At 39.8% G+C, this 21,186-nt stretch overlaps 1 protein-coding gene across 1 annotated transcript in view; it reads right to left on the bottom strand.

Annotated features, from left to right (window-relative positions):
• Positions 1–21,186, bottom strand: part of LOC135216419 (probable cleavage and polyadenylation specificity factor subunit 2) — a 217,622-nt gene that overhangs the window by 111,370 nt on the left and 85,066 nt on the right. The window contains exons 4-5 of the mRNA XM_064251764.1: positions 6,655–6,743; positions 2,575–2,731 (exon numbers count right to left, since the gene is read on the bottom strand). Coding sequence (XP_064107834.1) covers positions 2,575–2,731; positions 6,655–6,743 — 246 coding nt within the window. The remainder of the gene's footprint in view (positions 1–2,574; positions 2,732–6,654; positions 6,744–21,186) is intronic.

Genomic DNA, 21,186 nt, shown 5'->3' with positions numbered 1-21,186 from the left:
TATAGTCACAGGCTATCAACCATTTACTTATTCTGGATACCCTCTAGGTTTGCCAATAAAGAACAGGAAACAACACAAGAACCTTAACTAAATGTACACGCATTATTCTTTGTGGTTCTAAAGTGAATCACCTAATAATGTTGGGTCTGGCTGCAAGATTATTGCACCTTCCCCGGCAGTATCTCAGGATGACCACCACGCTCAAGACAAAAGTGTTTAAGAAATTTGTTATCCAAGGTAATGTCACAGATTATCAATCCTTTTCTTATATTCCAGATACCCTTTATGGTTTACCAACAAAGAACAGGAAACAACACAAGAACCTATATACATATAGTATGTATTATTCTTTATTGTACTAAGATGACTTACATAATAATGTTGGGTCTGGCTGCAGGATTACACTAGCACCCCAGACTCTGAGCTTAATCCATTCCAAAAATATGAAACAAATTTCATCACAAGAAATAAAAAGAATCAGGATAATTCGTTCGGCAATAAGGAGATTAATTATTGCACAACACATCAACTTAATGTTGGCAAATAAACATGAAGATTTTGCAAACAAACAAGTACTAAATAAAGATGAGCTATTTTACAGCGCTAAATAATTGTGGAAATGCAAGTGTCACTCGATAGGTATTTTAACATAATAAAAAGAAGTGATTCAGGCAAATCGAGTGCCAAGTTAAACATAAAATATTGTGAGAGAGAAAACTAATTCAAGCCTAGCTGGGAAGTCAGTGGGAAGTGGACCCCGGTCTCCCACCCAATAACCCACCAACATCCCCTCCCTTTCCTCTCTATTGTCTCTCTCAGCCCAGTCCTATACACTCGCTCAAGTAACTCTCGTTTGATTTTTTATTGTTAATGTATTGCTTTTGTATTGTATCATGTTAAATTTATTGTCAAATTCCCTTCTTTTATATTTTTTATGTGACTGTTACTAATTTTACATACATACAGTAATGTTTTTACTGTCTCTTCTTCCTCTCTCCTCATAGTCTCCATCTCTGAAGACGAATCCTTAGATTCAATACAGGGAGAAGGGGCTGAGGTTATAGGTGAAACATTAGAAACTACAATGTTAGCCTCTACTTCAGGTTCAAAAGAGCAAGACCTACTAGAGCTCCTTGCGGAAGCCTTTCTAGCTCTATCTTTTTCTAACTTTCTAATGTAAGAAGTTAAATTCTTCCACTCTTGCTCTGTCAGGCTCTCACATTCCACACAAGTGTTAATAAAGGAACATTCAGACCCTCTACACTTCATACATACCATATGAGGGTCTACCGAAGCTTTCGGTAGCCTAACCTTGCAATCCTCTCTTACACACACTCTAAACAAAGGTGTAGCGTTAACGTCAGACATCGTGAAAGAAAAATCTTATCCAAAATCCAAAACTGTCCACAAAAAGTGTATGCCAAGCCAGAGAAAATAATACGTCACCAAAGGTCAATCCAATACTAATCCTCGGCAAACGAGAAGAAATTCGAGCAGGAGGAACCAACAACAGATGTTGCCGGCCCGGCGACAGAGAAAATCTGATTAGAAAATGGGAATGGTTCCGAATCCCGCCACTGGAATAGATCACCTGACCTACCTGTCGCGTGTGCCGCGCGTTTTGAAATTCTGTCGGGACGACGGAGTCTATAGCTAAGTATATATCTGCCGGGTAAGTTGCATGTACAAAAAAATAGGTTACAACTTGCGGCGAAGTCCGATCTCTCGTCAAAATTTTGACAATAGTAATGAATTAGGCAAATGAAATTCCACATTTTTATTAAAGTTATTACATACTAGGGCAAAATATCTGGCTGTGACACTATCTAAGATGTCATTAACCAGTCTATATGGTAAAATAAGATGGATTGCAGTTCCTGTAGGCTTTTAAATTTTGGTTATTGGAATTTTCAGTTACTGTCAAGAGCCTGGGAACGGAACTCCTGCCAATAACCAGGGGGCTGCCTGTATCAAGATTTCAGTATTAGAGTACAATTCCCTTCACATCTCTAAAACCTACAGGTTTTGATGGATAGGATCCAATCCAAGGAGCTTTCAAACAGATACTATGTATGTGTTTCCAATAAGCCATTGCAAGATTTCTAGCAGCTCTTCTTCTCCATTAGAAAGAGGGATTCAAGTTTATTTTATAATAGGTTTACTGTGAAACATAATATTTTTAAAAACAAGTACTTTCTCAAAGTTTATTTCACATACAACCTATCATTCATAATAGTTTGAATTCTAACCTCAAGTTCTGTTTTTCTCATAGTTTATGGGTCAGATGGCATGAATAATGACTCTTAGCTGCCAAAGCCCTGGGGATCCACCAGCAAGTGCAGTACCACTTATCATTTGCTACTTTTTTTTTTTTCAAGAGGGACAGTAGCGTTTAGAGTGATCTTGTGGGGTAATTACAAGCAATGGGTTTCATTGAATATTTTTTAAAACTAAATTTTCCAACTTTGGTCACACAACAACACGCTTCCCACAGTCTATGAACCATTTTTAATTAGTTTTACACTGGTACTGAAAGTAACTCAAAATTATCTTAAAATAAGAAAAAGTACTAACCAACAAGCTTCTCATCTCTGTGGCGTCTACGCTCCTGTCTATAAGAAAAATTGAAAGAATCTGTTATAAGCAATGATGGTCGCGTTATTTTGTCCAACTCACAGCCTCCTAAATGTCTCTCCTTTTTGTGATTGAAGTCCACAGCATAAACAATATCCTGGAAGGCCATTAAATACTAAATGTTAAATTGTACATACAACAGATTGAATTTATTTCACAACAGAATTTAATATACTTTGAATTTATTTCACAACAGAATTTAATATACTTTGAATTTATTTCACAACAGAATTTAATATACTTTGAATTTATTTCACAACAGAATTTAATATACTTTAACTAGAAAAATATTAGTTACAGCCAATGTGAAGAAATGAAAAAGACCCAGGACCATCCACAACACCAAATGATCTAATAAAAGCAACAGGCAAGCCAGTAACCACAAGCTTACCAAAACATACAAAAACCTGACAAAGAAATACAAATAAAAGTGTGAGAAAAGAACTACAAGAAAGGTATACAGTCAATCGCAGGTATTCACAGGGGATGTGTACCACACAACCTCCTGCACCCGCAAATATCTAAAACCCATGAATACTTGACAACCGTCTAAAAATGCTTTTACCTAAGTATTTCAATAGTTTTATAAAACAAATGAATTTAGTCACAAAAATGATTTGAAAATACAATAACTAGTGAGTAATACATATTTCTCTATGAAATATTGTAAATAGGCAAATTTTCATGAATAAATTAGTATACAGGCAGTCCCCAGTTATCAGTGGCCTCAGTTATCAGCAATCTGGTTTTATGGTCCTTGTCTAGCGTTGAAATGCGCCAATTTCCGGTTACTGGCACCCGATAACAATGTATTCGCACCAATACATACCTGAGAGAGGTTCCTTTAACAGTTATCTACACTGATAAGTGCTGAAAAATTGCCGATTTTCAGTTAACAGTGATTTTCGCTTATCATCAAGCCGTTGGAACCGAACCCCAACGATAACTGGGGACTGCCTGTGTATATTCCACAGAAAAATCTGTGAATGGGTGAAGCTGCGAATCCGGAACCATAACTAAGTGGGAGTCGACTGTACAATGTGGAAAGTTTAGAGAAAGACTATAAGCATACATACTCTGAAAATACTGAGCCTTAATAAAAATGCTTTAACAAAATTTCAAATTTCTAAAGTAATTTACATTTTTTCTAAGTATACAAACACTATGCCTTTAATATATGGAGTATCCTTAATCACAAGTGCTGGACTATCTGTGAACTGACAAGAGTGAATGTATCCTGGTGGAGATGTGGGAAAGGGGGTTACTCATGCCCTCCCGGTCACTGGCGCCATCTATTGTTTCTTCAGCCACCATCATATGTGGAAGCACCACACTAACCCATAAAATGGGTATCTAGGTGCACAATGCAAAAAAGGCCCAAAAAGAACAGCTCCAATGTGCATACTCAGACAATTCCCCATTGTTTGATGTAGTATGCATTTTCTTCATATTTTTGCATAATTGATAAAATTCGTGATGTTGCATTCTTATATTTCTTTCTTGGTGATTTACTAGCAACACCAGCCATAAACTGAGCCATTTGAATATATTAAAAGTTGATTTCTCGTTCCAGGAGATGTATAAATTTCCAGATGACTGGATGGGAACACCCGGCAAATGATACAAAGTACTAATGCCATCCTTCAACAGAATTATTCATACGATTAAGTTCAGCATTTGTTCTTGTGTGCATGTTCCAGAAAGGTATGGTAAATGTTGGATCTTGGCATCCTCGTCAACATGGCCTGACAATACAGCTATCTTCAAAATAATCCAATACTATTAGCAAAGCTTCTTCTGGCATATCATAAAGCTCTTCAAAAGCTGCCCAAACAGATTCAGGGGGTATGAAAGCAAAGGCTGTTACCATCCTCATTTTAAGAGGAAAATCATTAGTCATGATAATGCTTTTGAAAGCCAAATTCCTGTATTTTCCTATAAATACTTTGGCACAAATGAAAGAAGCAGACTTTAACGTCAGTTTCATGAAAGTGCACAAATAAAGTATTCAACACCGCTTTTTTTCAAAATCTGTTACTGCATATATGCAGGGTACTATAATGATCAACTAAGGCATGAATCATATACAGCTGACTAAATAAAATGTTCCATCAAAATATCAATTAGGATACTTTTTTAAAAATTCTATACTTTTAGCCATTCCAAATTTCAAAATCCTCTTGCCTTCAAATGTTGACTCATGCAACAAAAAGTTTTCACCATCGGCTGTTTTAACAGTTTTCAGGTATAACAAGATCTTGAGCACATGATGGCAACTGCAAATAGTTCCCTTTCTTCTTTTTATAGTGTCTTATATGTATCTCGTTGGAGAACATGGAGGGAAGGTATTTTTGGAGAATATGGAGGGAAGGTATTTTTCTAGCTACTTCATCCAATAAAGATGCACAAGTTTCAGTGATCATTTGTTGTTAAGTCTCTTCTGTTTCTGTTGCTTGTTTCTTAATTTCTTGAAATACTTTTTTGCTTCACACTTCGGTGTATCTGGTGCATGGGTGTGTGTGTAATTTTTTTATAATCTCAATTTTGAAGTACTTTCACATTTGCTTTACATGAAGCTTCAGACCTCCATTGTTCACATTTGTAAGATACCACACCATTTAAAAAATCTTTCTGCTTGAAGTAAAGTATTCATCATGCAAGAATTTCAACTTTCCTTTACATATTACTCTTCACAAACTCCATCTTCTATGAGTGGAAGATAAGTGAGTTTTGAAAGAACATCTCTTTAAGTTATATTCAGATAAGATAACTATCACTATATAAGCACAATATATATATATATAAAAATAAAACAAGCAAGTGACTGTATTACCATTTTAATTAGAAATTAACAAACAAGGTAATCCATCAATTTTAGTACTGTATCTGGCATGCTTAGTCTGAACTTGAAAGGCAGTCCAGAAGCCACAAAAGTCTGGGCACAGACATAATAGTGGCCTTGTCAAAAACCTGACTACCCATCTACAGACTTAAGAGATACTAGCAACAGCTGCAGGCACAACAGCAGCAGTCAGTACGGATTGCGATCGGTTACCTGGCTGAGACAAATCTCTAGAATAACCATGGGACAACAGGGTCAAACAAGACCTAGACCTACCATAAAACATGAAGCTCTATAACTACCATACCAGTCCTTACGTGACCATGGTTAAACTGTCTATGGAGGACCAAAAGGCAATGGCAGGAGACAGAGGGCACAGTCCTTAAACATTCTGGGATGTTAGTCCTCATCTGGAAAGCCTGGGACTACTATGCCTGTTGGCAAGGGGTGCCAAGAGGACAGGCAAGGCTGCATTTCATGGAGTGGCCGAAGGAATAAGAGGACACTGTCCATCTATGCACTAGACACATTAAATCTAACCTACTACCCTAAGGTGACATTTTGGGTGTAGAGGGACCTACATCCACTAGAGAAGAATCTATGGACTTATCTTCTTGGCCAGGTATTAATTTTAAAGAAGACTTAAGATTCAAGATTTGCTGTTATCTTTACTTTCGTTCTAAGTCTATCTATCCCTCTTCTAATTTGGCAGTTATCATCTCTATCTCTTCCAAAGACCAATCCTGGCAATGATCAAAATGGTTGTTTAAATCACAATTCACCTCTCGATGAGTAGTCCTTCAATTAACCCAATCTGATCTTACAACCACTTATCTTACAAAATCTAACAGATTTACTCTGCTATCATTTATCAAATACAAATCAAAATCCAGAGAACCCAATTCGTTAACCAAGAAAAACAAACCCAAAATTCATAACACGTGTCTACACAACCAGGTGGTTTCATCAACAAGAGAAGAATGACAACCAAAGCAGTTGCTGCCCTACCCCCACCCTCCAAAGAGCGTGGTTAACTATCAGGCCTGTTCCTTAAAGAAGTTTCAATTTTAACTCTTGTTGAAACAACACCAAGTAGTCGCAGATAAAGCAAATAATAAGTGGGTAAGTTTCACCTTAAAAATATAAAATTCCCTTTACTCTGAGCTAGCAAAACTTACCCCTTCACCATCCTTTAGAATTCTCCATATTGAGCCACCAATCATATGGCCAGCTGGCTGTGCTGAGATATTGAGGCCAATTCCTTTGCCTGTAAAGAATTTACATACAACATAAGTTAATGTGCCACAACATAAGTTAATGTGCCTGAGTATAAACCATGAAAAATTACAACTCACCTAATTAACAGTTTTTTTTTACTGTAAAACTTATCACATCAGCAACATTTTGTACTACTTTTAACATAATTCTATAAATTCTTGTCATCCTTACATTCTTCCTCATGTCCCCAGCATTTTTCCACCAGCATTATTTATCATAATTTCCCTTTGCTCATTGATCTTTCTAACAACACTAAATCACTTTAATAAATTTTCTCCCCTAAGTATTGGTTTAAGGGATCAGCTGGCTGAAAAACAGTGAAATATAAAAAAATATGATACTTTTATAATAAAATTAGATTTTGTATAAACTTAAAACCAGTACATAATTACATTGCTAATAGTTTCTACTCCATTGCAGCCTAAATTCAAATTTCGCGGGTAGCGCTTTGATGGCTCAGGTATACAGTGCCGTCCCCCGGTGGCAATACTAGGAACAACTTAGCTAATCATGTCATTCTGTTTTATGCATAATTGGGATCATGGACATATTCTACTCCACAGCATTAAATCATGTAATGAATTTGAAATAAAAAAGTTGCTAGCATTGGAAAAACAATGCTTGTCGTTGCTATCAGTTAAGAGAGCTAGGCAGATGAATACTGCCTCTGGTTGGTGCTCATCTTGACTCGTAGTGGCATGGCGGTAAAGCCAAGGGTCGCCTCCTACTTAGGGGGAACTTTGCAGCAAGGGGAATGCTCCTATGGTTAGCAAAGTATCATAGGTGCCCACCCTTGCCCTGGGTGCAGCACCAAAATAAAACAACTAGAAAACACTGACACCTACACTGAAATAATGTCATGACCCCATCCACTGAGAGTGGTGGGTGCTCTAGGTACACTGCACCACTTGGCTCTCCAAACTCAGGACCTTACTGAAAAGGTGAAGAGGTAATAGGAGAACACACTATGCTTCCTTCCACGATGTCATGCCAGTTACTAACAATGATCTCAAGAAATTTAAAAATTTTTAAGCTTATATATAAAAAATATGATAAGCAAAGATCATTTATGCCTCCGATAGATTGATAGCAGAATGGGCTTCAAGAGCAACAAATGACTGAAAACTAAGGAGGAAGAGGTTGTTCTTATATCCTTAGCTTTGCTCCAAACAAGGCCAAAAGACAATCCAAAACAGTGTGTGTGTCTCAAACATAAAGCTCATATAAAATGGAAGACAACACGTTTAGACTGGAAGAGACGGGTTCTTACCGTAACTTCCTAGGGCATGGATGGTCCTCTGATTCCTGTTGCAACAAAGGCTGGAAGTCTTTAGCCGTGCTTGATGGACCGCTCCTTGTCACTGCGAAGGTTGAGTCAGGGAGTAACTTTTGTTTACCCTGGAAGCAGAGCTATTAGGGCAGATGAAGTCTTCTGACCTTTACTCCAAATTGTGGTTAGCAACTAATAGTTAAACACTTTTTTAGGAATTAGAAAAATAGAAGACAAAAAACTGCTGTATTTGTCTAAGCAATCATTCTGAATCATTGCAGTGGTCTACGGATTACTTGTGACGAAGCAGAAGAATTAAGACTGTTGTACCAAGGGGTAAACAGAAAGACAATACTGAATCTAATGAGTCATAACTCTGTCTGATGATTCTCTCAATGGTAATTGAGGAGCCCTAAAACAGGAACCATAAATGAAAATCTAAAGCAAACCAGAGACATGAGTCTGTGATGGTCGAGCAGAGATATTCAAGTTAGGTGTCAATCCTCGACAGAGGGACCTGCTTGCGACGCCTTAGCTCGTCCTCTAGAACATTTAACTTTCCTTGAATGAATCACACGATTATCTTGGTCGGATTCTTCTTAGCCCAATGAATGAGGTCCCTTGTTGCTTCACAGAGTGAATAAGAATAAGTATCTCCCTGTTTCTTGATATAAGACAGTGGTGGTGTTATCAGAATGGACTGTTACAGTCTTGTTGAAAATCGCTGTTGCACATGATTGAAGGCCTAAGTGTATTACCTTCAATTATCTTAGGTTGATGTGAAGTTTCCTCTCTTTCGGGGACAAAGTCCCAGAAACTGTGTGTAGGACTTGCTTGCGACGACTTAGCTCATCCACTAAAACATTTAACTTTCCTTGAATGAATCACATGATTATCTTGGTCCGATTCTTCTTAGCCCAAAGAATGAGGTCCCTTGTTGCTTCACAGAGGGAGAAAGAGTGAGTATCTCCCTGTCTCTTGATGACTGTCTTGTTGAAAATCGCTGTTGTACATGATTGAAGGCCTCAGTGTAATGCCTTCAATTCTATTACGTTGATGTTAAGTTTCCTCTCTTCAGGGGACAAAGTCCTGGAAACTTCCATGTCTTCCAGAAGGGATCCCAAGTTCAGATCTGATGCGTCTGATTACAAGGCTAGGCTGGGGCTCAAAGGAAGGAGTGACTTCCCTTCTAAAAGCCTTCTTTCTGCTAGCCACCACTGCAAATCCTTCTTGATTTCTGAATTTATGGGAAACATGAACAAGTCCAGATGAGTTTTCTTGTCCCAACTGGCCCTCAGGAAGAATTGCGGTACCCTCATATGGAGTCTTTCTAAACTGACAGAGTTCTCGATGGTAGCAAGTGTTCCTAAAAAGGCAGGATTCGACTCATTTGGGGGATGGAAAAGCCTGAAAAGTTTATCATAATCCCCAAATAAAGGAATTACTTGAGTTGGAGTCAGCTGAGACTTTTGCAGTTTGATGAGCAAACCCAGCTCCTAGGCAAGAGGAGGGTCTTCTGTAGGTCATCCACACACTTCTCCACTGAAGGAGAACAAAGGAGCCAATAAGTAGATACAGGGAGATGATGATGCCCATGAGGTGGAACGTGAGAGGGGTGAGAACATGAGTTAACACTTGGGGGGCTGTAAAGAAGCCAAAGCAGAGCCTGAAACTGAGACTCTGCCCTGGAATACAAACCTCAGGTACTTCCTGGAGTCCAGATGTACAGGTGCATGGAAGTATGCGTCCTGCATATGACTGGTTACCATCCAATCGCCCTGGTGAATGGACGACCAGACTGATCACTTTTGTTTCCATTTTGAATTTTGTTTTCTGAACAAAGAAATTCAAGGGGCTGACATAGAGAACAGGTCTCCAAATCCCCGATAACCTAGGGACCACAAACAGATGGTTGTCAAACCTTCTGTGCTGACATCCCCGACCACCTCAATAGCAAATGATAACACAGTGGTCAATGTTCTGGTTTGGAAATCCGCTGATGGCAAATGTGAGCTTATTTTGCCATATTTAACTCAGTTCTGTGCAAATTTTCTTGCTTCTAATTAGCATAAACAAATATCTAGATACTTTACTTATATGAGACAAGGTCATTTTTTGTTATACAACAAATTTTTAAGTCAAAATATTGCTTGAATAAGTCGTTGTGAATAAATTATTTTCTTCATTAACAGATTGCTTTGGGGACATGTTTATTGCATAAAAAAAATAAAGACGTGATTCCGTTCGCAACTTTCACTTGATTACATCATAATACAAGCTTTACATTATTTATCTTTTATTGGCGTGAAAACAACAGTAAAATTTGAACCTAGTAGTTTTGATTAAAATTATTTTCTCTCAATTTTGTCTATGGTTGTGTTTGATGGCATAACTTTATGGGAGTTTTATTCTTGGTGCCGATGGACGGTAATAGTCATTAGTAGCTTGAACAGCTTTCTCAGCTTCAGCTACAACTTGGTTTAAATTTAACAGCATATTTCCTTGCTGATCTTTGATCTATTGCAAATAAAGTTATTAAATAAAAAAATATCAGTCCTACTCTACATAACATTGTTTATAACAAAACTATGGTAATTATTTACTATCATACAATTGTTGAAATACAAGCCAAACGGATGTTGCTGTTATCCAATTTGGTTGTACTTAGCAAAAAAAAACACAGAGTTCCCCAAGTCCAAGAAAGTAACCCCCCCCCCTTATTCTTGTTATTTCATATGGGAAAAATATGTTTAAATAATGCATTTTTATTTAACCCGAGCTCTCCAGTACTGTAACCCTAGCATTAATTGAGAGATGACTGTACCTCTCTGAGCTCACTGAGTTGGCTGTCAATGCAATGGGCCTCAACACTAAAGGAGGATTGTCCTTGAATGGTATGGACCTTCAAAATCCACTATTCTACCCTTCTGAATTCCAATTTGCCCAAAAATGGAGAAGCCTGGCTCCCACTGGTACACAGAGGACTGGGTCTTTACTTCCGAGGGGAAGGCTTGGTGGAGGTCTTCTCAACTGGTCTGATCGAACACACATTCACTTGAGGTCTGGACTGGAACCTCAATCTGCTGCCACGAAAGTGCTGCTGTTTGAGAGGGAAGACCGACTTGGTGCCAAATGAGGCTAACTCCTTAGGTTGCTTGGCTGACTGAGCCAGATCCTGGGTGGACTTTTTCTGGAGGTCTGTGGCTATCTCCTGCACTGTGTCCTCAGGAAAAAGATGATGGCGACCTAACAGCAATAAAAGGAGAGCTGATTTCTGGGTAGCAGTGACCCCCTTCACGATGAATGAACAACAAAGTTCCCGCTTCTCCAGAACCCTTAGAAAAAACAAAGCAGCCAGTTCCAGGGAGCTGTCCCTGAAGGCTTTGTCCACACATGAAAGGACACCAAGCCAGTCTGAGGAAAAGTTCCCACCAAGTCACAAGTCTTCAATCTTTTTGATGGGTGCTCCTACCATCCAGTCAAAATATTTAACACAAAATATTTTCAAAATGTTCTTCACCGGATGGTCGAGCTTCATCAACATGAGCACGATGTTTGCCGACGTGAAAACGAATGCGCAAGACAAATCAATAAGGCCAAAGGAGTCACCCTGAGAGGAGGCAGAGACTCCAAAAGAACGAGCTTCTCCTGTGGCGTAAGAGAGGTAACTCTTATGTGAAAGTCAAGAAGGAGGAGAACAGAAGACAGCCTTGCCTTGCATTGCTCCCTTTCTCTGAGAACCACACTCCAATCTCACTAAAGGCTTTCCTTGACAAGGAGGAAAGAACCTTCTTGGGAAACCTGGAACTCATGTCAGGCTGGTTCCTCACCATGACAGTTGATGCAGAAGCTAGGGCCACTAGAGTGAAGAAAGTCGTAAAACTCACCATTACAAAAACTGAGAAGGGCTGCATAAGCTGTGGGAGGAGGTTCCTGGTTGTGAATTTCACCATCCGACGAGATCAGAGAAGGAGACAAGCCTGAAGGAGCCTTAGCTACTGCAGGCATCTACTGTAAAAGGCCAGCGAAGGATCAGGCACCCTGGGTGAGGGAGAACCCGAAGCACAGCTGAGGAGGTGGGACTGGGTGCTTGGCAGCTGGTGCCAAGCAAACTGGAGATGGTGCTAGCTGCTTGAAAACTGGCGCTGAGCACTCGGGAGAAGCAGATGGGTGCTTCGAAGAAGACGGTGAGAGCTTCAGAGAACCGAACAGGCAATTTAGTGCCAAATATTGGCACTCTTTAGCTGTGTGCTCTAGAGAAAAGCATTTTGGACTGTCCCAGTAGCTACATGAAGCCTAGGGGCTATGCTCAGGTTCCTGGAACTGCTTACAGGGAAGCGGGGGAAGAGAGATCCACAAGAGCTACACGCCTCTTCAAAGCTGAGACTCGTCCGGAATGCAGCACCAGTGCCTCTTGTGACTGGAATCCGTATCACTAGAGGATTACTGATGCACATCCATTTGGACGCCTTTCCAATGGCTGTTCACTAAAGCCTGGGACTGGACAACAGGCATGACTGAGAGGGCAACTGCCCATGGGCAAACCCCCACCTCCCTTGGACTTCCAATATGCCTCCTCCCAGGTTTAGGGAAGTCTGACGGACTTTCATCTAAACGTGTCAGCGGGACCAGCAGCCACCTCCTCCACTGACACTGCACTTGCACCTTTATCAATTACTTTGCCCATCAGGACCTTAATGAATGCCCCTGACTAGGCCACAGTATTCACCGAGACAGAATTTCTAGTCAAATATGGCTTCGAGACTGGCAATGGGATTGTGGTTGGAAGCATGGGAACCGGCTAAAGGGGTAGGAGGTAAAGTCAGAGGGCTGGTAACAGGAGAAAAGGCAGTTACAGGAGAAGATAAAACAGGCAATTTCACTATCCCCTACTTAGGAGTACACTCTATGCTAGCTCAAGTCCTAGCTTTGGCTCTAGCAGCCATCTTTCTTTTCCTGTCTCTCTCAAGCTTGTCTAAATGAACCTTTAACACCTACTTTCTCTGATCCCAGTCCCTGCATTCAACACACGTCAAATCATTTGTGCATACTTATCCCCTGCAACTGATACAAAAGGTATGCCAATCATAAGAGAACTCCGTCAGACTAGTCTTGCTGCCTTTGCTGCAAAAACGAATAGGTACTAGATGCACTAGAGTCAGACATAGTCTGTGAAAAATGTCTTAATCAGTAAAGCAAGAATACTTCACCAATTTGGAGAGAAAATCCAATCCTATGGCGACAAAATTCCAAAATAAAATTGTCCATACAACTGAAGTACAGTCGTTAACTGGCAGAAACGAATTTAGCTCTTCAGCTGTATTATACCTATTCTTCCTTAAGAGTGGGTGGGCCTAGTCACCTACACTAAAACAATACATGCACTATTGCAAATTTCAAAATTCAAGCTGCTGTGCAAGTTGAAGCAACATTTTCTAAACAGGGTCATAGTCAAATTCTTGACCAACTGTTATTCTCAAGTGCTAGAGATTCTTTCCAATCTGCTTCCAGGGGCTTCTACTGGTTCCTTAATGATCCTAACCTTCCTTCTAGGGTGTCAGGAACTCAATTCTCACCTACCTAAGCTATTATTCAGGTTATGTCAAAAGTATAAAGTTTACTCAATACAAATAAATTACTTTTAACTAATGTGTCTGCCTCAATACTCCTCTAATCTGTCAACGCAGTTCATAAAACACAGTTAGCTGTTGGAGACATTAGGTAACTATATGTGCCAACCTACTAAGAACACCAGATCAAAATTTTATTCTTATTCAGAGGATAGGAGTGTCTACAATTTGTGAAGAGACAGGACTAGGTTGTTAAAAATAACAGCTTAGTATTGGAAAAGTTTTTTTTTAAATTGCATATTTCCTTAGTTCACTCATTAATATTCTTATTGTGTTCAATTCTAGGCCAAACGGCTAGTCTGATGGGCATGAAACTTGGCAAAGTTTTAGTGAGGACTCCTAAGATGGTTTATAACGGGGTTTCATCCTACCTCCCCCGCTCCAAAGAGGGTGGGGGGTGAGAAGGGATTCCCTGAAACCTAGCTGGTTCTGCCCGTGAAAAGGAGCTGGTTCTTCCCGTAGACTTACTTACTTTACAAATCTATCATACATAATTTCTGTATACATATGACTTATCATTTGGAAAAGAATACTTGTATAGGGTAAACATCAATGACAACAAAGAGGGTGGAGTTTGAGAAGGGAGTTGACAGAGAGAGAGAATGAGAGGGAGAGGAACTGAGATAGGTAATGGGGTGTTAGTAGATGTAAAGAGGAAAAAGGGAGAGAGAGAGAGAGAGAGAGAGAGAGATAGAGAGAGAGAGAGAGAGGAGAGAGGAGAGAGAGAGAGAGAGAGAGAGAGAGAGAGAGAGAGAGAGAGAGAGTTGGTATTAGTGAGAAGAAAGAGGGAAAGAGACAGTGATGATTGGAGAGAGAAAGAGAGAGTAAGAGAAAGGAGTGAGAGTGAGAGGGAGAGGAAGAGAGAGAGAGAGAGTAGAGAGGGTGTTGGGTAGGAGAAAGATGAAAAAAGTGAGAGAGAGAGAGAGAGAGGAGAGAGAGAGAGAGAGAGAGAGAGAGAGAGAGAGAGAGAGAGAGTTTATCAATTGTCATTCAGAGTTATCCCAAGTAGAGCTGAGTTGGTCAGCTAGTACATATAATAGTTATACAATTGTCCAAAACTAATTTTTAATGACTGACTTTAGGTGTGTCAGCTCCATTTCCAGACACAGTCAAAAGCAGAATTCAAATGGTCAACAGCCTAACTGAGCTCCCAAGTCTCTTTATCACCAGGACATGGTTATATCAAGTATTGTCTGACCAGTCTGCAAGTTCTGTGGAGTCAGAAAGCAAGCGAATTACCTTGTAAAGTGATGGGTTGATACCAAAAAAATGATTTTTTACAATAAAATTATTTTTCATATACAATTATCGAGTAATAACATAGCCATAGTTTCAACTTGCACGGCAGCTTTAATTTTAAAAATTGTGGTAGAGCTTTGATTGTTTAGGGTAGGTGACAGGCTCATCAACAGCCAGGAATACTGGAAACAACTCTGATTCTGTAATTACTTGGTAAGTAATATATGAAACTTAATTTTATAATGAAAATATAATTTTGAACTTACCAAGTAATTACATAGGTGAATCCCACATTGAATGGAGGTAGGCCACATGGACATAGTCTCTTCAAAAGCATTAAAGAAAGGTAATGACTTTGAAATAGAAAAAGTTGCTAGCATCAAAACTATGCCTGTCATTTCCTTATCTGGTAAGAGAGCTACTGCAGATGAAAACTGTTTCTGACTGGTGCTCATCTTAACCTGTAGTGGTGTGGTGGTTGAACTACAGGGTACCTCTACTGATGTTGGAGCTTTGCAGCGATGGCTAGTAAAGCATAAAGAAGTAGCCTTGCCCTGGGCACAGTACCAATATACAAAACCACCAGACAACACTGTCTCCTACACTAAAAAAAAACCCATCCACTGAAACTGGTGGGCACTCCAAATACATTGAACCCCCAGGCTCCCCAAAACTGACACCTTACTACAAGGCAAAGAGAAGTAGGAGAAATTCCTATGCTTCCTCACCTAATACCATGCCAGTTTCCTCACCTAATACCATGCCAGTCACTGATAATGGTCCCAAGGTATTACAATTACCCTGTTTTTCAAATAGTGTGACATGAAGATCGATTTGCACTCCTAATAGGTCAATTGCAAAACATAAGTAGGGAACATACCGTGCCTAAAACTAAATGAGGGCAAGAGGGGTTCTTAACAGAACTGACTGTTTCAGTTCTGTTCAGGTAATTAATGAAAGCACTAACAGGACATAGAACTCTCTTATTTATCATAGCTGAGGAAATCCGTCAAATTCTCAATAGAGCAAGAACAGGTCCACTGCTTGGTTGGGTCCTCCTTTTTGGCTAAAAATCCCAAGGAAAGGAGTAAACTATGTCTCTTGGTGAAAACCTTCCCTTATCGAAGGATTGAATCTCGCTTGCTAATACATTTAGCAGTGGTCAAGGCCACGAGGGAAAGTCTACTGGAAAAGGCTGTCACCTACACTGTTTCTCGGAGAAGAAGAACATAGGGGTTTAAAAGAGGGATTTGTCAGCCACTTTGTACTGGTTCCAAGAGACTGGATCTTCCGTCCTTTGCTTGGATGTATCCAAGGACATGATGAGGTCATTAAGATTTGGGTTGATGAAAGATCTAGGTCCCTGATCTTAAACACTTGAGTTAAGTGTTGCTTGATATCCCTTAATGGAGGAGGATGAGAGATTCTAGGTCTCCTCAGATAAAGGAAGAAATCTGCCATTAGGATAGAAGACTGATGCTTGCATCTTGCAACTGCCTGAACAAATCGAGTGACTAGAGGTCCGAATCAATGTTCCTCACAGTACCCTGCGAGAAAAGGAGATGGGGGACAAACAGCGAAAACAAAAGGGTTGACTTCTGTGTCTGTGTAACCCTTTTAGCTAAAAAGGAGTAACATAATTCCCCCTTCTTCAATACTCCCAAAGAGAAAAGAGCTGCAAGCTCAATAGATCGATCTCTGATAGCCTTATAGCCTTGTCTGCTCCAGACAGTATTCCTTGCTAGTCTGAGGCAATGTTGTCCTTTAACTCCTTGAAATTCTCATTTTCCTTGTTTAGAGCTTTGACTATCCAGGCCAAGAGACTGAAGATCTCAAACACCTTGAAAAGGTCCTGTGGTAGTTTTTTTTTTTTTTGTACAATAAGGTAGAAGTTTACTTCTTTAGTAAGGGGGAATGTAATGAGATTGAAAAGGAAAAGAAAGCTATCTGGTTGTGTTAAAATAGATTTGTGTAAAGAGACACTGATTTTTGTATTTTTGAAACAAATAAGTGTGATAAAATTTTTTCTATTTATTTTTGTTGTTATATTTTTTAGTATGTTTTTTTTTTCTTGTCTGTTACAAGAGTCAGCTATTGAACGATTATGTGGAAGTTTGATCGAGGCCTGACAAAACGGTCTAGACTTGCCCCCTCAAAAGGATTTCTTCTGCAAGGATGATTCAGAGGTGGCAGGAGTCACAGTCGAAGGTTCAACTTGCTTAGAAGACTGAGCAAGCAAGTCATTAGTCTATTTCTTTTCCAATGCGGAAAGCGTCTTGGCTACTGTCTCTTTGGGGAACAGATGATTCTTGTCGAGAGGTGAAAACAAAAGAGCGGACTTCTGAGGTGAAACAACTCTTCTCGAAACAAAAGAACAGCAGTGCTGCCTTTTCTTGAGAGTAACAAATGCAGAAAGAGGAGCCAGCTCATCGCAACCATCCCAACCTGATTAGTCAGCACACGACAAAACCCCAAGCCAGTCTGATGCCAGGTCCTGGAGAGTGCGGTAGTCCTTTATTTTTGTAGCAAGGCTCCAGTCCAAGAAGCTCATAACCTCCAAAATCTTGAAAAGATTCTTTACCAAATGATCCAATTTGGGTGATGTAAAGAAAATTTTTGCTGCTGCAAAGGCAGATCTTCTATTTGTGTCTACCAGGCCACAGAAGTCCCCCTGGGAGGAGGCAAATACTCCCATGGGGGGGAGCTTCTCCGGTTATGTAAAACCTATACCTCTTCTTAATCAGTTTAGACGGAAGATAGGCGAAATTCGCTTTCCCGAGCTCTCTCTTGATCGTTAACCAGTTTTCTACATCACGAACGATCGTTTAGCCGCCTTAGAAATTACGAGCTTTGGGAAAAGGGGATCGAAATTCTTCCTTCTCATCAGAACGATGGAAGCAGGAAACTGGGAGCGGCTGCTACAAAGTAATCTGGGTATATGTCCAGAAGATAGAGTAAAAGCTTGGAATAGCACGAAAGCAGAATAGAGTCCACTTCTAAGTCGTCCTCGTCATCCAAAGAGATAGGCGACAGAGAGGGTTCTGGATTCGACTCATTGTTCTTCGGACATTGTTTACTTTCTTTCATCCAGATCATCAGCTCCTGCAATTGTTGACGGAGAGGAACTAAATTCTCTTCTTCTTGAGTTGAAGTTGAAGCAACTGGGGTTGTGGACTTCGACACGATCGACACCGAAGGTCTTGCGTCAGTCGAAGTATCTGTCGCATGCGAAGTTGAAGGCAAACTTTCGACAGCCTGATGAGTCGAAGATCTCGATGGACTCAGAATCGGCCGTTCAACAATCAAGTCCAAGGCACCTGTTGCTGACGTGAAAACCCAAGAAGTTCATGTAGCTACGCTACACGACAGGCGAGGATTGTCTACCTTTCTGTTTCTCTTAACAGGGGGTGGACAAAACACCTCTTCAAGGTCAAATGTCTCTTCAATGGGCATGAGGTTGAAGAATCGCACCACTTGCGATGTCTAACCGGTGACGAATCACTCGACCCTGTTGACAATTTATTACTGAGCAACACACCTTTCCAATGATGTTTAGTCGAATCCTGCTGGCGCACCACAGGATCGACGGAGGAAGCGACTGTCTGTGGGCAAACCCCGACAGTCTCCCTTGGACCTCCAGTATGTCTTCTCCCCGAGGCGTGGGAGCGGGACAAGGACCTTCGTCTAGGAGAACTGTCGGGACAAACAGCCACCCCCTCAGATTGCACTGCACTGACACTTTCCACTTCACTAGAAGTCTTTCCCAAGAAAGACTTTACAGATAAATCTAACTGTATAACAGTAATAGCTAATACTTCAAATTTCTTTTCAAATTTGGACTCGAGGTTGGCAATGGTGTCAGGAGAAACTCCATGGGAAGTTGGCAAGGGAGTTACAGTTGCAGGAGTAGGAGGACTCAAGATCCGAGACATAATAAGAGGAGAAGAAGAAGGAATAGGAGCAGGTGCTTTGATAGAAGAAGCAGAGGCTATGCTTGTCTCACTTTCAGCTCTAAGAGCCGCTTTCCTCTTCCTATCCTTAATTACCTTCCCTGAGTGTGAAACAAAAACTTTCCACTGTTGTTCACTCCAATCCTTGCATTCATCACAAGTAGAGCACTCACAGCCCCTACACTTAATGCACTTAGAGTGAGAATCATATATTGGTTTAATTAACCTAGTTTTGCACCCTCCGGCGCAAAACCTAACTACTGATGGACTAGAGTCCGACCTGGTGGTAAAGCCACAAAACTGCAGAAAAGAAATTCAGCTAACTAGCTTCAATCCCACAAAACACAAAGTTGAATACTTCACCGATATTGGTAAGAGATGCTTCCCAACAAATGAAGAAAATGTCTGCACCGACCGCCGATGTTTACCAGAAGCCAGCAGAGAATGAATTGATGTTACCTGGACAGTTGCACCTGTAGCTCACTCGAGTGGAGGGAGATGACGTCACCTAAATCAGTGAAGGCAGTGCCACCACGGAATTTTTTAATCTATTATCTGCCATTCGTAGGGAACCCATAAGCTGTATAATTGTTCAGTAAGACACTGCATAAAAATAATTATTGTTTGGTAGGATCTCATATGGACTTGAGTATTGAATATTTTATTGACCTTTTGGACACTTTTGTTAAATAAGGTCTGAGTGTTCTTTCATGGCCAGCAGTATTGGAGTTGGTGTATGGGAAACTTGATGCTATGGGTAGATAGGAATTATATTCTATTGGTTAATTAACTCAGCAGATTTGTATTAAAGTCCTTGATGTAAAGGTGAATGTGTGCATATTATTATGTGTTAATTTATTCTGCTGTATTTAATCCCTGCTGCTTTCTGTATAAGTACCTGGTTGTGTCAATGCATTGATTGACTGAAGCCCTGGTAATGAGGTATTGCTGTTACAAAATACAGTTATTGTTGCAGTGGAATATATCTTATTATTGCTATTGACAAGGATATTTCTTTGTTTGATAAGAGAGAGACAAAAAATTTTATGGGCAGTGTGTGTGTGTTTTCTCTTGTTTGGATTACAGAGACCAAGGTTGAAAGGGCAAGTATACACAAACTAACTATATATGTCTCTATGATCTATCTAATATATTTTTCTATACGGCTCTCTTATACAGGTAGAGTAATTCTTTGATATGCAATTTTATGGGCAGTGTGTGTGTGTGTGTGTGTGTGTGTGTTTTCTCTTGTTTGGATTACAGAGACCAAGGTTGAAAGGGCAAGTATACACAAACTAACTATATATGTCTCTATGATCTATCTAATCTATTTTTCTATACGGCTCTCTTATACTAAATTGCAGGTAGAGTAATTCTTTTGATATGCAAGTTTTTTTGCTTGTGTTTACTCCCTAATCATTAAGTAATTGTAGAAAGTTGATGTGTGCTTGAGTGTTTATGTGGTAGTTTGTCTTGGTAAATGTTTCACAGTTTGATTTTGCATTTCCTCTTGAAATTACCATGGGCTTCAGTTTTGTTCCATCTGCCATGCATGATAAAGCTACAGTGAATCTTGTCTTGTCATGGCCTGTACCTCTAACTTGCACTGTCTTTGTACCTTTTACATCTAAGGTTCTGCTATCAATCATATCAAAATTTAAAGGAGTTTCATCCATATTACCGATACATAATAGAGGAAATTGATATTTTTTCCTCTTTTCAATAATATATCTATGAAAATTGGTATCCTTATCTGTAACGTCTTTCGGTAGCTTTTGAGCAATTTTCGCTTTTTTGCATAACACAAGGTTATGTCTATTCATGAAACGACTACACCAACCAACCGTTGCTTTAAAATCCTTACTTTTGCCTTGGTTGGATTTTGCCCATTTTAATGCATAAGATCTTATCGCATTTCGTGTGACTATATATCCATCCTGCCTTAGTGCTACTATCCACTGTGAAACATGATCTTGTAACTCGGGCCAATGAACGGTTCCTCTTCTCATTGCACAATTATCTTTCGATATTGTTCTTAACTTATCTTCATTTTTTCTCCAGTCTCTAACTAATTTCTCTGCAAATCATAAGTTCTTGCTGCAGCACAATTGTTTGTTTCTTTGACAAGTTCAATTACTTTCAGTTTAAAACTGGATTCGAATTTTCTTCGTTTTGTTGGAGGCTCCATGGGTGCGTTAAGTATAAAAATAGCTCTTTCTTCTGCTTGTGTTTTCCCTCAAATGAGCCTGTTTATGCCATAGAAGGACCAATGGTCAAGGAATATTCCAACATAATAATAAAATACCGGCACGTCGTTGTTTTAACAACCCAATCAAAACATTA

Source organism: Macrobrachium nipponense, chromosome 6, assembly GCF_015104395.2.
Source record: "Macrobrachium nipponense isolate FS-2020 chromosome 6, ASM1510439v2, whole genome shotgun sequence".
NCBI classification, from domain to species: domain Eukaryota; kingdom Metazoa; phylum Arthropoda; class Malacostraca; order Decapoda; family Palaemonidae; genus Macrobrachium; species Macrobrachium nipponense.
Note: the sequence above shows the minus strand (reverse complement) of the source record. Positions and strands in the feature narration are given on the sequence as shown.